At 54.1% G+C, this 12,724-nt stretch overlaps 1 protein-coding gene across 4 annotated transcripts in view; it reads left to right on the forward strand.

Moving 5' to 3' along the window:
• ANKS1A (ankyrin repeat and sterile alpha motif domain containing 1A) overlaps positions 1–12,724 on the forward strand; it is a gene marked incomplete at both ends in the record, with an annotated part of 185,096 nt that overhangs the window by 151,690 nt on the left and 20,682 nt on the right. For all 4 annotated transcript variants that reach the window (XM_079712182.1, XM_079712184.1, XM_079712183.1 and 1 more), the window contains 2 exons: positions 5,779–5,845; positions 11,034–11,140. In XM_079712182.1, the coding sequence (XP_079568308.1) occupies positions 5,779–5,845; positions 11,034–11,140 (174 nt within the window). The remainder of the gene's footprint in view (positions 1–5,778; positions 5,846–11,033; positions 11,141–12,724) is intronic.

Here is a 12,724-nt window from a genome sequence, read left to right on the forward strand (position 1 = left end):
ACTTCAATCCATCTTTGTCTTTCCCCACGCCTTGTGCAATTCAGTCTGGGGGGAGAGGGAAGAAATAACTCAGACCCTGGTTGGTGACCCTTTTTCAAATGTGGGGAATCAAAGCCCACTCTAGGCTGAGGAGTGCCTGTCGGCCGCTGAGCCGCAGAAGACAGAGATGGTGATGAATTCTTATGTGCTCGCTGGGCCTGGGAGGCAGCGTCAGCAGCGTCAGGGTGCCCTGCACAGCCGAGGGGCCACCTCCGGTGTCATCGGTCACCTGAGGGCAGGGGCTTGGGGCCTCTGGGGAGGTCGAGGAAGCGAGGGCTCGGCCTGTGCTCCTGGGAATGGGGGGCGCTGTCCAAGCCAGGCTGTCTGGCCCTGGGGAGAGGGTCTGCCCCCTGGTCCCCACCGGAGAGCAGGCTCAGCCCCTCCACTGAGAGCAGTGCCATCAGCTGGGGGCTGGGCATCTAGCTGTGGGGTAGCGCTTCAGCATCCTCACCTGAAAAATGGGATGACACGTTTCCTTGGCAGTGAGTCAAGGCTCTGAGGGACTGTTGAGAGAAAGGGCCAGCTGGTAGTCGTGGGGTGTGAGGTCACTGTGCCAGCAACCCAGGGAGGTTGGAAAAAGATAAAAATGCGGAGGGAAGGGGAGTTAGAGAATCCAGACTGGGGTTCAGAGTGTTGGCTGCCTTTCCCCTCTTACTGTATCAGTGAGGTGACTAGCCTGGCCTGGGCATTTAACAAATGGTAACTTGTTTGTTACCCAGCCCCTCCATGTGCCAGCTCTGTGCAAGTCACCATGTGACCTCTTAAAGAAACAGTATGAAACGGGGTTCTTACCTTTATTGGTCCTATAGTGTCTCTGGGACACACCATAAAACAGCTAATCGGGAAGTTACAGTGCAAGCACAGTGTGTTTCTGGGCCAGTAAAGTATTAAGTGTTGAGGGCAGAGAAGGAGAGGTAGACGGTGTCTCCAGCCCTGGTGGTACAGGCCCAACGGGACTGGTGTGTTTTCCATCTGGTGGCAGGGTCCTCGGGGGCTGATAGCTCCGCAGGCAGCAAAAGGGGGTGGGGGGGAGTGTCTGACGTCAGGCACCGAATTCAGTTGCCAGTCAATTCCAGAAACATCTCCCTTCAGGTTCCCATTTGCCCCAAAAGAAGGTTGGGAAAGGCAGTCTCTTTCCCTTTCTCCTCTCAGGCCTCAGCTTATGACCAGACTGATTCCTGTTCCCCTGATATTTTTGCAGTGAGAGCCCCTGAAAATGCTCATTGCTTCTAACTTGTACCACCTCGTAGGAGGGAGGCTCCCCACGGGCCTCAGAGCCATGTTGCACTGAGGCTGTGGTTCTACTTGGACCGCCTTTATCCAGCGCACTTCCTGGGGCACAGAAGACCCATCAGAACCTAGGGAGGTATTTCTCCCCGCAGCAGCTGTCTTCTGCCCCCTGCCCCCATGACTCCCAGTGTCCATGGAAAAGCCTAGTGTGATCTGAGTTGCTCCTGGCAGCCAGGTTATGGTGACCGGAGTGGAGCCTCTCTGGATATAGAATGTCACTTCCCGTTGCCAGCCTGTGGGCATCCAGGATCCTGTGTTCCTAACAAGCAGATGGCAGAGGGCCTCAGTGGCAGGATTTCTAGTGTTTGGTTTTGGTTCTGTTTTTAGCCATACAGGGAACACATTTTATACAGCCCTGGTAGGGGAAGAAAAAAGTCTGAATGGAATAATTCTGAACACTTGCAGAAAATGGAATATGTCCAAGCATTTTTTGAAGAGATGAATCCATTATGGTGATAACTTTCAGGCTTTACTTTACTAAACACAAATATGAGCTCTCTATAGAGTTCCTGTGAAGCACAGTATTTTTTTTTAAAGATTTTTTGATGTGGACCATTTTTTTAAGTCTTTATTGAATTTGCCACAATACTGCTTCTGTTCTGTGCTTTTATGGTTTTTTGGCCCTGAGGCATGCAGGACCCCAGCTCGCCTACCAGGGATCCAACCCGCACCCCCTGCATTGGAAGGCAAAGTCTCAACCACTGGACCGTCAGGGAAGTCCCGAAGTGCAGCCATTTCCCATCTCTCTCCAAAAATGTCATGGATCCCAAACAATAGAAGAAGAAGAGAATGTTGAACTGTTCCCTTCTGCTACATTCCACCTGCCTCTTCCCCTGACGTTCCCCTGAGATGCAGAATGTTTCTGGGAAAGCAGCCTAATCAAATTGTTTTTTAACTCAAGCCTAAATGGTTAAACTACACGAAGTGTGTAGATCAGAACGTTATCTGTCTCCTATGACCGCTCCTCTGTGTCTAGACTGCAATGACCATATTCCCCCTTCGCTGGTTCTGGGTCCCGGGGGTGTGGCAGGGGGAGGTGATGAGGTCCCGCTCCTCCCTGTGTCCACAGACTGGCTGAGGGGCTGGGTGGGGACCTGCCAGTCTGCCCACGCAGGCCCGCTTCACTGCCACTTCCCTTCCTAGCCCTGTGCTTTCACCAAGGCTGGAAGGGGTCCTGGGTTGCGAGCTGTTGGAGAGCTCTCAGTTCCTCTATAAACTAGAATCTTCTCAGCTGGACTTGGCTACTGCAGTTCACAGAAAACAAAACACACTTTCTAGTTTGGATGACATTGGTTCTGAGAGTTCCCCAGCTAGCAGTTCCCAGCTGGCCTGCAGGCTGAAGCACCCAGGGGGCTGTGGAAGCTGAGCTTTTCACCTGAGGGTGACCCCTGGGGCACGCAGGAGGGAACGGAGCAGAGAAGCAGCAGCAGCAGAGGAGCAGCAGCGTGTCCGGCTCTGCTCACTCTGACTTCCAAAGGTCCTTTGGCAAAATGTCATGGGTTGAGCAGCCAGGAGATACTGATTGGACAGGCCAGCCAGGGCTTTGGGTGTTCGGTGATGATGATGATAATGAAATATATAATGTAGGGCTTGACTTTATTTCAAAAGACACCTTGGAGTCACCTTCCATTTCAGTTTTTCCCACCCTGACACTCTGTGTGGCCTTGGGAAAACAGCTTTTCATTGTTGGCTCTAAGTAAATGTAAACTACTCTTTGTCTGTCTGTCTGTCAGTTGCCTCTTTTACCATGAGCCAGGCCCAGGGGGAAGAATGGCAGATAAAACATGCTTGATTCCATCTGTCCTGGTGCTTGCAGTGGTGATTCTCCCACATTTACCCGCTTTGGCCTGGAGGAGGGATCCAAAGGCTGGTAGAGCCATTCCAGGGATAAGGACCCAACCCCCCCATGTAAGAAAAAGTTTCCTCACCTCAAGCACCCTACTTTTCTCCTATAAATGCAGAAAAGAAAAAGAAGGCACATCAACAGATACCTGTGGAGTGCCTGCTCTTTGCCCAGCTTTGAGGCTTCTGAAATCTGAATGTAATGACTGGTGTGCCATTTAATGCCAGGTTGGGCCTTGCAGCCTGGTGGTGGGGGAGAGTTTATCTGGAAGGTAAGAGCTGTCTTCACATATCCCTAAGCCTTTCCTGTGGAAGAGGAGATGAAGTTAGAAAAAACATTTAAATCTGTAGAAAGACAAACGTTATAACTTGGCGCTTTATGCAAATAGGGTGAACTGACTGGGAGAGTTAGCAAGTGCCCCATCTCTGGAAGGTCTTTAGCAGAATTGGACATGGTGTGGGAATTGGGATTATATGGCCTGTGAGGTCCCTGCTGCTAACTCAAGATTCTGTGCCTGGAAGGACTCTCAAGAAATCACTAGGATATCTTACAGATATCCTTGCACCTGGCTTCAAAGATGTATGTGAAACAGTATTCATTGTAGCACTGTTTAGAATGAGAAAAGATTGGAAACTCCACACGTACCCGTCCGAAGACTGGTTAAATAAGTTATCATATAGCCTTACACAGGATGACTATACCTCATCCATTTAAAAAAAAAAAAGTTCTTTATGAACTGTGGCAAGAACTCCAAGATGCATTATTAAGTGGAAAAACCAAGATGCAGAACAGCATATCAGTATGCAGGGTGGTGGAATACATTCATATATTTGCTTACTTGCAAATAGATCTGAGGGATACTTGAGAAGCTGGTTATACTGGTTGCCTCCAGAGAGAAGAACTATAGGCAGCTGGGAGACGGGGGTAAGAAGGAGACTTTTCTCTGAATAATCTTTTGCCTGTTTTGAGTTTTGTGTCAAAAAATAAATATAAGTAAAAATATGTTTTAAAACTTTAAAAATAAGTTTTACTAGGTCGGAGCACCGTGGACAACAGAGGGGAAGTGGGAAGCAAGCTAACCTTTTATTGATCATCTACTATGAGCCAGGTCTTCGGCCAGATGCCTATGTACGGGATACTTTTAATCCACACAGTCCTTTATGGGAGGCAGTATCCACCCCCGATTTTATGCATGCAACACTGTGGCGTTTCCGGGGGATGGGGCAGGAAGTACCCTCCTGGCTGGCTGGGTCGTTGCACCTGAAATGGGCAGGGCCAGAGAAAGGGATGCTCTGGGGAGGGCTGGAGGGAGGGGGCCTTTTCTTTAAGGGGCACTGCAGACCTGCCGAGGCACTGCCTGCTTCTGATGCCGGCCTCTGCGCTGCCGGCCGATAAGTCGAGGCACACCCTCCGTTTGCTGCACGGGTCAGATGTGTTGTTTCCTTTGCTTTTGCTGAGCGCAGGGATGGAGTTCGCAGTGTGCATTAACAAGCAGTTAGGTGACTGCCAGAGGAAAAGACCTTCCTGTGCTCCCGGCTGCCAGGGGAGAGGTGGTGCTTACCCTGTGTTGTTCTGCCGGGTGTCAAATGTGCTGCCTTTGCCTGCCAGCTGGAGGCTGGCTGGAGAGCTGTTATTTTTCTGATTGTCAGACCTGAGGCTCCTTACTTGCACTTAGAGGAAAAAACATCCAAGCCCTGGTACAAAAGGTCCTCTTTTCCTTTCTTTAGAAAAAGAGCAGTGAATGAGCTCATTATCACTGCAACCCAGTTGGGGTTGGGGGGGCTCCTCCTCGCTGTCTGGGCCTGCCCCTGGCCAGGTTTCCAGGAGCAGGGGGCTTAGATCTGGCCCAGGGTGAGCAAAGCCAGATGGCTGGGACAGGTGGTCCATACAGGGGGCAATGCTGGGGACATTTGGATGCTTTGAGACCAGCTCTCTCTGCTGTGGTCCAGAGGAAGGACAAGTATCTGCACCTCTTCTCCCCTGAATGCAGAGCTGCATCCAGGACTGCCGGCCTCCAGGGATCAAATGATCCTCCATTCAGCGTTATGTGCCCATTCAGTTGCTCTAGAAAATGTCTCCACACCTCAGAGCTGGCGATCATGCAGTAGCAGTTATCTGTTGAATGCTTACAAATTGCCAGGCACTGCTCTAGGCGCTGGGGGTATAGCATGGAACAAAGCTGGCAAAGCCTCTGCCCTCATGGAATTTAGATTCTAGCATGAGCAGTGAAGGGTGCCAGCACTGGCCTGCTCTTGTACCCTCTGCCCAGTTTCTGCTGGGTCTGGAAGAGCTGGAGGGTGGGGGGACTGACATATAAATTGCCTTGGAAGGGAGGCTCTTGGGCGTTTCCAGCAGCTGAGCTCCAATTGTTACTCGCTCACTCCCTTCAGAGCTCGTCTTTAGACCCTACAGGGCTGTGGCCAGAGAAGAGCCTTTCTTGATCTGAGCGCCGTGAGCTCTGAAACCTTGCAGGTTGGTGCTGGACCTTGGCATTGTCTGGAAGAGACCCGGAGGCCTACCCCGGTGTGTGTGCTGACGGTTTGCTGGCAATGTTTGACTCGAGCCTGACAGCCTTTCCTTTTTGTTCCTCTTTTCTTCCATCTCAGATTGAGAAGATCATGAGCTCTATTGGAGAAGGGATCGACTTTTCTCAGGAACAGCAGAAGATCTCAGGTATGGTACCAAGCAGCCATTTTCCCCGTGGAACACCGCCCTCTGGGTCCCTTCTAGCTCAGGTTTTTCTCTGACGCAGAAGACAGACATTTCAGGGGTGAGAGAAGTCAGCCTCAGACCACGTCACTCACTTACAATTCGGAATCTCATGTGTCCACACAGCCCATCTAGCTGTTATTTTAGGAGCCATGACTCCTTTTACATAGTGGAGGGAGAAGTATACAAATTGAATTTTAGCCTATTAGGAAGCGCTTTTATAAAAAGTGAACGATTGTCACTTATTCATCATTGTTTTCATAAATGTAGGCTTTCCCTGATTGGCTTAATGTGGAGTGCTCCTCGTGTTGGTCTCCCAGCTTCCCAGGCGGCTCTGGCATTACCTCTTCATGGGCACGTGGCTTTCGTTCACCTGATCCGTGGCAGCGGCCGAGCACTGGGTTGGACTGTTTAGCTTGCATCGCCTGGAAGGGTTGGCTCTGCTGTTTCCTCCTTGTGTCTGTTTCTCCACTTTTCCATTTACTTAGGCACTCATCATTTTTACTTCAAATCACTGTTACTTGGGGTATTCTTTTCATCTCAAAGCCCTACAGGTGAGGCCTGCCTCTGTTTCCTTTGTTTGAAACAAAGGAACTAGGGAGGCCATACCTGAGCTGTTTTTCTTGGTAATAGAATTCTGGTTGTGTTACTTGCTCAGGTGAGGTGACATCTTAAAGGTGCCTCCCAGAGCACCTGTTGCACCCCCTCCCCCAAGCATCTGAAGACAGAACTGCCACCAGTGCATCTGGGCTGAAAGCAGCTTGGGAGCCTGGCCTCTCCCCCTTATTGGGGAAGTGCCTCTCTGCCCTGAAGGGGTGGCTTCCTTGTTCACTCAGGAGGCTCCATCCAGGATTGACCTGTAAGCCCTGAGTGACACCTCTAATTCCTCCATGGGCCTCTGGCCCTGGCAGGAAGTCTGAGGGATGGGGGCAAGTGTGCACATCAGGGAGAAAGTTGCTGCTGAGGCCATGGGGCTTGTGGAGAGAGCATGGGCTCTGGAGCCACAGCCCTGGTTCAAATCCTGATTCTAGATACCTTTGTGTCCAGGGCGAGTCGCTTACTCCCTCCGAGCCCGCGGTTTCCCATCTGCAACATTTGGATATAGTACTTCTCTCTTATGTTTGTTAAGAATGAGTAATATATACAAACACTTGAGCTAAAGAGGTACTCAGTAAATAGTAGTTATGCTCATTTTTCTCCAGGAAATGATTACTTCCTCATATCGACAAACCTGGAGAGGAGGGGCGTCTGCCCTCCTGCCTTGTCTCCCTCCACCCTTTTTCCCACTGGGCTCCTTCAGCCCTGTTTCCCTGGGCTCTAGCAGAGAGGGTCCGGTTGGGTTGGGTTCATCTTTGCCAGTCTTGGATTATGCTGAGGGTCTGCACAAGTGACTCTTCTGGCTAAGAGTTTGTGGCTCTCTTTCCAGGCACTTGCCTACACGCAGTCTGGGAAGCTTTCCTTCTGTTGTGGTTTGCAGGCTTTTACCAAGAGCGTGTGTTTGTTGGGAATAGATGTTCAGGACCGAGACAAACACTGTTGCCATGTGCTTTAGGGGCAACAGGTATGGGTCTGATGCAGTCAGCTCAGTTGAGGCTGCTTTCTGCTTCCCTGTACCCCTCTGCGTCTGAGGAGCCTACATCAGTTGCATGTGCTTGAGAGATTGGGGCAGAATCAGGCCATTACCTCCTGGCTTTGATAAAACAGGAGATGTGGCAGCCCTTCTGGAAAACACTCTTCTGGAAGAGCCCTTCTCCTTGGAGCTGGTGACACTGAACCCTTTCCTTGCCCTGTGGGCCCCACTTTCCAATCCTCGCCCCCCACGAACTCATGTGAATGGCAAGAGTTGGTCCAGCTACCCCCCTAGGTTTCTGGATCCCAGCACACAGTTTTGTTTTAGCAGCATTGAGTTGAGCCATCCTCCATACCCCAGCTTAGGAAAGTCGAGGGCGGGCACAGGAAGGTGGCCGTGAGCAGAGGGTGCGTCCACCCGTGCTGCAGAGTCCCAGCTCGCAGTATCTGCATGGCGGCCAGGCTGTGAAGGATGGAGAGCGTGGGCTCAGGCCTGCCTGTGACCTCTGTCTTCTGTCTGATGGGTCGGGAGGGGGGTCTCCCCAGGACCTCGGGGAACACCAGCCTTCAGCTCAGACCAGAGCAGATTTCTTATTTATTCTGAATGATCATTGTCAGAGTTCATGTTGTCCTTGGGCTTCTGGATCTAGGAGAAGAGACCTGGGCTGTGGAGTTGCCATCCTGGGAGGAGGAGCAGGCGTGCCAGCCAGCAGCCCTTAACTAAGCATGGGATTGCCTGGTGTGACTGGTTTTGCAGAGGGTTGTGTCCTGAAGTGCCCCAATGTGGCACTTGAATCTCACTCTTCTTTTGGGCTGTGGGCCTCCGAGTGGCCAGCTCTGGAGCTGGTTACCCGTATCGTCGACAGGCATGTTTTACAACTCATCCCACTGTCAGGAGTCCAGGGAGGGCGAGCCTTCCCCCTGGCCTGGGCCACTCTGGCTGCTGTCATCAAAGACCTGTTCTGTCTAGCCGGCAGAAGAGAACGCTTGACTTTCTCTTGCTGAAGCCAGCCGTTTAGCTGTGGAGTAGCTGTTAAATGCAGGCTCCTCTAGGGGCCTGATCTCCCAGCACACAGAGCCCCTTCTTCACCAGGGCCAGCCTGTTGGGATGCAGGTGCCTCCCAGCACGTTTACCGGGTGACACGTGGTCCCTGGGTTTGTGTCTCTGTACACGTTACCGTTTCTGTCTCCTCAGCTGTACTGGGGGTTTGGTCCTGGTTTCCCCTTGTCCTTGGTGCCTCTTCTCCATGTCCTCCTCCGCCAGATAGTGAATGGCCTGCTCTGGGCCTGGCACTTCTCTGCTGGGCTCTGACGGCCTGGAGAGAAGTCTCTTCCCAAGTTGTTTGGTGCGCTCACCTGAGGACTATCAGTTGTAATGTCCTTATTTTGTCATCTGTTTTTGTGATACCGAGCGGCTTATCTGCCTGGCAGAGAGGCACAGTCATTCCTGAAGTGGGGGCGGGGGTCACTTAACCCGTGGGCTGTGCCCTCAGGACAGTGTCCCTCCTCTGTCCCCTCTCTGGCTGTCCTAGAAGCTATCGGCCAAAACTACAGAACTGTTCCTTCTCTATTCTCCCTGATAAGCTGTTTCCAGCCCCTGGACCTGGAGGTAAAGTTTGGCCGTCTCTGCCTTTTGTACGCGTGTGTATTAGGCAACAGCAGATATTGGAAAATCTGTCGTTTTGCTCCAATGCTGGTGCTGCTGTCTCCTTCTCCCTCCGTGGCAGAAGCAGCAGCTTCTGCTGCGATGTCCGATCCCTGATGTATTTTCCTGAGTGTGGAAGGGAGGAGGGTGGGGAGGGGAGGAGGGTGGGAGGGCCAGACGTTATGAGAGCGAGCAAGGACTGTGGAGCCGGCAGCAGGCAGCGTGGAGCCCAGGAGCCTTTAGACAAAGCATTCTGCTGCGGTTCTGGACGCGCACACATCCACCAGCAGCAGGCTGGACCAAGGCTGCCCGGCCAGGGGATTACGAGCAGGAATGAATCAGCGGCCGGGGGACACTTGACATCAAGGGCATACAAGAGCCTGCCACTTAGGTTTCTGGAGCAGATGGCCCCACTCCAGGGCAGGGGAGCTCAAGCAGCCCCCAGACTCGGCATCTCGCAGTGCTGCTGCAGTGTGCATTGGGACCCTGACCACCATCTGTTCAGCAGAGGACAGAGGAGAGGGGGAGCCTGGGACAGTGGGTCACCAGGGTCTCCTAGACAACCAAGCCACTTGGCTTTGGCCTGCCCGGAGGGGCAGAAAGTGCCGGGAACAGCATAATGACTTTCACCGTGTCAAGAGTTCTCCGGAGGTGATGTTTTTATAGTTGGTTCTTCTTTTTCCTTCCTTGCACCTCTTCTTCTTCCCTTTTTCCTTTTTTCTTCTTTTATCTGTTCTTGCCCACGAGAACTGGAGAAGTAGGTGGGGTTAAGGCGTTCAGCTCAGAACATCCAAGGTCTGCCCGGAAGGGCTGAACTTTTTTCCTCCCTGCACCAGCGCTCCCCTGTTCTACCTGAGGAGCGGAGCAAATGCATGTCCTCCCCTCCCTGCTCATCCTCAGAGGAGGACAGCAAGCTCCGGAGACCCTGGGAAGACAGTTGCTGTCTTTATCACTCAGCCAAAGAGAGAGCAGCGCAGAATGGGAATCGACTTGAGCCACCACAGCTCAGCTGACGGAGGACCGCTTCCTTTCTCTCTCCTTTATTGGGCTGGGCTTTGTCTTCTTTAGCCAAGAACTGGATCTGCCCGCCTGCTTTCCAGTCGAGCAGGCAGGCCAGTCACGGGAGCAGCCAGCCACCGTCGGAAGAGGAAGATGAACGCCCAGCCCCCGCCACACAGCCCCGCCCGGGAAGGCGGCCCCGCGGACAGCGGCCTGGCCCGGGAGACGCCCCGCTTGCTGGCAGCCGGAGTCTAGCTGGGGACCCGGCTCCCAGCCGGAGCTCCGGCCCATGCGCGCGCCTGCCCGCCCGCACCGCGCCGGCTTGAGCTTCTGAGCACGAAGGGCCAGTGGCCATGGTTTGCTTGTTCCGGGACTGCTGGGGAAAGACAAGTAAAAGTCTCCTTTCTCCCCGTGCCGGGTTCCTGCTGCTTGTGTTGCATGCGCTGGCTCCCCGTGACGGTGAACGGAGTCTCGCTGTGGTCGCTGTGCCTGTGTCCCTTCGCTGCATGAAGAGGCGCGCTCGCCCCTGACCGGCCTGTGCTGCAAGGTCGCGGGACTTGTCCCACGTCCCCGGCCCCTTCTGGTGCCCGTGGGGACAGACTTTCTGAAATACCTCCGTGGAGGCGGACAAGCGCCGACCCGGAGAGCGTTGGGGCTTGGCTCCCCGGACCCCTGGGCGGCGGCCGTGCAGGTGCTGTGAGGCCCCGGAGCAGCAGGACCCAGGGGGGCGCGTGAGTGGGCGGTGGCCGCCCGGTGCCCTTGGCGCACCCACGGAGGAGGGGCCGCGGGGCCACCGCTCTCCCGCCTCTAGTACGGAGTGTGGCTGCTTTATGGTAATGACTATGATGTGGCAGTGCCATCTGTCTTCCTCTGAGTGCCGCTGCTACCGCCTCAATGGTTTTTCCCTTTTCAAGCGTCTGCCGATTCCTCTCTCGTCAGGTTCGCGGCCGCCGGAGCAGAGCGTCGGGGAGTGGCTGGAGGCCGTGGGGCTGCAGCAGTATGAGAGCAGGCTGCTTCTCAATGGCTTTGACGATGTCCGCTTCCTGGTGAGTGTCCAGGCCCCGGGGGAGACGCTCCCTGCTGCCCAGGCCATGCTAGAGTTGGAAACTGTACGTAGATCTTTGTCTCGGGGAAGAGGGGGCTGCATGGCTTTGACCCGGGGCGCTCAGCCAAGTGTCGCCTGCTTCCTCAGCTCCGCTCCGGACACGGCCCTGTAGGGAGAGCTCTTTGCAAGTTTGCGTCCGAGAAGAAGTGTCTCTGATGCACCCATTGGCCCCATCCCAGCTCTCTTTCAGACCCCAGGCAGTGGGTGGCTCCGAGAATTGAGGCGCACGGGACAGCCGGGTCCCCCTGGCGACTCCCAATCTCAGCCGGACACCAGAAGTTCCCTTTGTTCCCCAAAACTATGCCGTGGAGCCCGTAGTCACTGAAGCCGGGAGCCTGGTCTCCCTCAGGAAGGCTGAGTGTCTGGCGGGGCCGTGGCCTCAGAGGTGACCCAGACGAGAGGCTGAGCTGGGGGTGGGAAGGATTGCTTCCTTTTCTGAGCTATAACTTTGCGCGCTCTTCTTGCAGAGCACAACGGCTCAGAGAAAAAGAAAAGAAAAACCCAAGTGTCTTTTCTCAGGCTCCCCGTGGAGTAGGGGCCCGGCTGGGACCCTGGGCTCTGGACCCAGTGCCCCCTGTGTCAGTCCAGCAAGCAGCTCAGGGTGGGCTGCCCATGACCATCCCTCTCCTGGAAGCCCTCCCGAGATGTCCTCATGGGTCGGGTCCGCGCTTTGGCTCCGGCTCCCAGGCAGCCCCGGCTGCCCCAGGGCAGGTGTTGAGCGCAGTGGTGACGACAGAGCTGACACGCCTTGTTAGTGCTCTGTGTGCGGGCAGTTGTGGGACAGTGGTTTGCATGTATCCACTCATTGATTCTTCCAGCAGCCATGAGATATGCTCTCTTATCAACATCTCCGTTTTCCAGATGCAGAGCAGTGGAGTGTCTCGCTCACGCCCACAGCTCCGGGAATTGGTGGGGTAGGAACGTGCGCCTGGCACCCGGGTCCAGGGGTCCTGCTCTAACCACCGGGCTGCACGGCCACTTTCTGACTCGTGGATGAGGGGAGTGGGAATGGAACCATTCATATGCTTTAAGTCGCCCTGTTGCACGTGTTATGTCAGGAGCTGGTTTGAGGCTCCTCCTTGATTCCTGGCGGGCCTATCCCCCACTCTGACAATTCCCAGAACGCAGTCCCGAGTGGATGCTGAGTTACCTTCACTCCCTGAAGCAGACCTCTGACCCCCCAGCTCCCTCACTGCCATGGTTGAGGGGCGGTGGTCGGTCGGCCCAGAGCTCCCCCGCCCTCTCCTGTCCAGAGTGGGTCTCTGTGGGGTTTTCACCAACAAGGTGGCATCAGGTGCCTCCTGAGTAGAGGGCCACCCAAGGAGCTGGCCTGGGGCTCCCAGGGGGACCCTGACTGGGACCGCTCACCTCACCTGGGCCGTCTCCATCCTCAGGGCAGACAGCGAAGGCTGCTGCAAACCACCTTTCCAGAACCAGTTTCGGGCCAGTTATTTTTCAGCTTTTAAAAATCTTAGGTTGTAAAATAACAATTTTTTTAAGTTGAACTGAGTATATTTATAGTTGT

Source organism: Hyperoodon ampullatus (assembly GCF_949752795.1).
Source record: "Hyperoodon ampullatus genome assembly, chromosome: 10".
Classification (NCBI taxonomy): Eukaryota; Metazoa; Chordata; class Mammalia; order Artiodactyla; family Ziphiidae; genus Hyperoodon; species Hyperoodon ampullatus.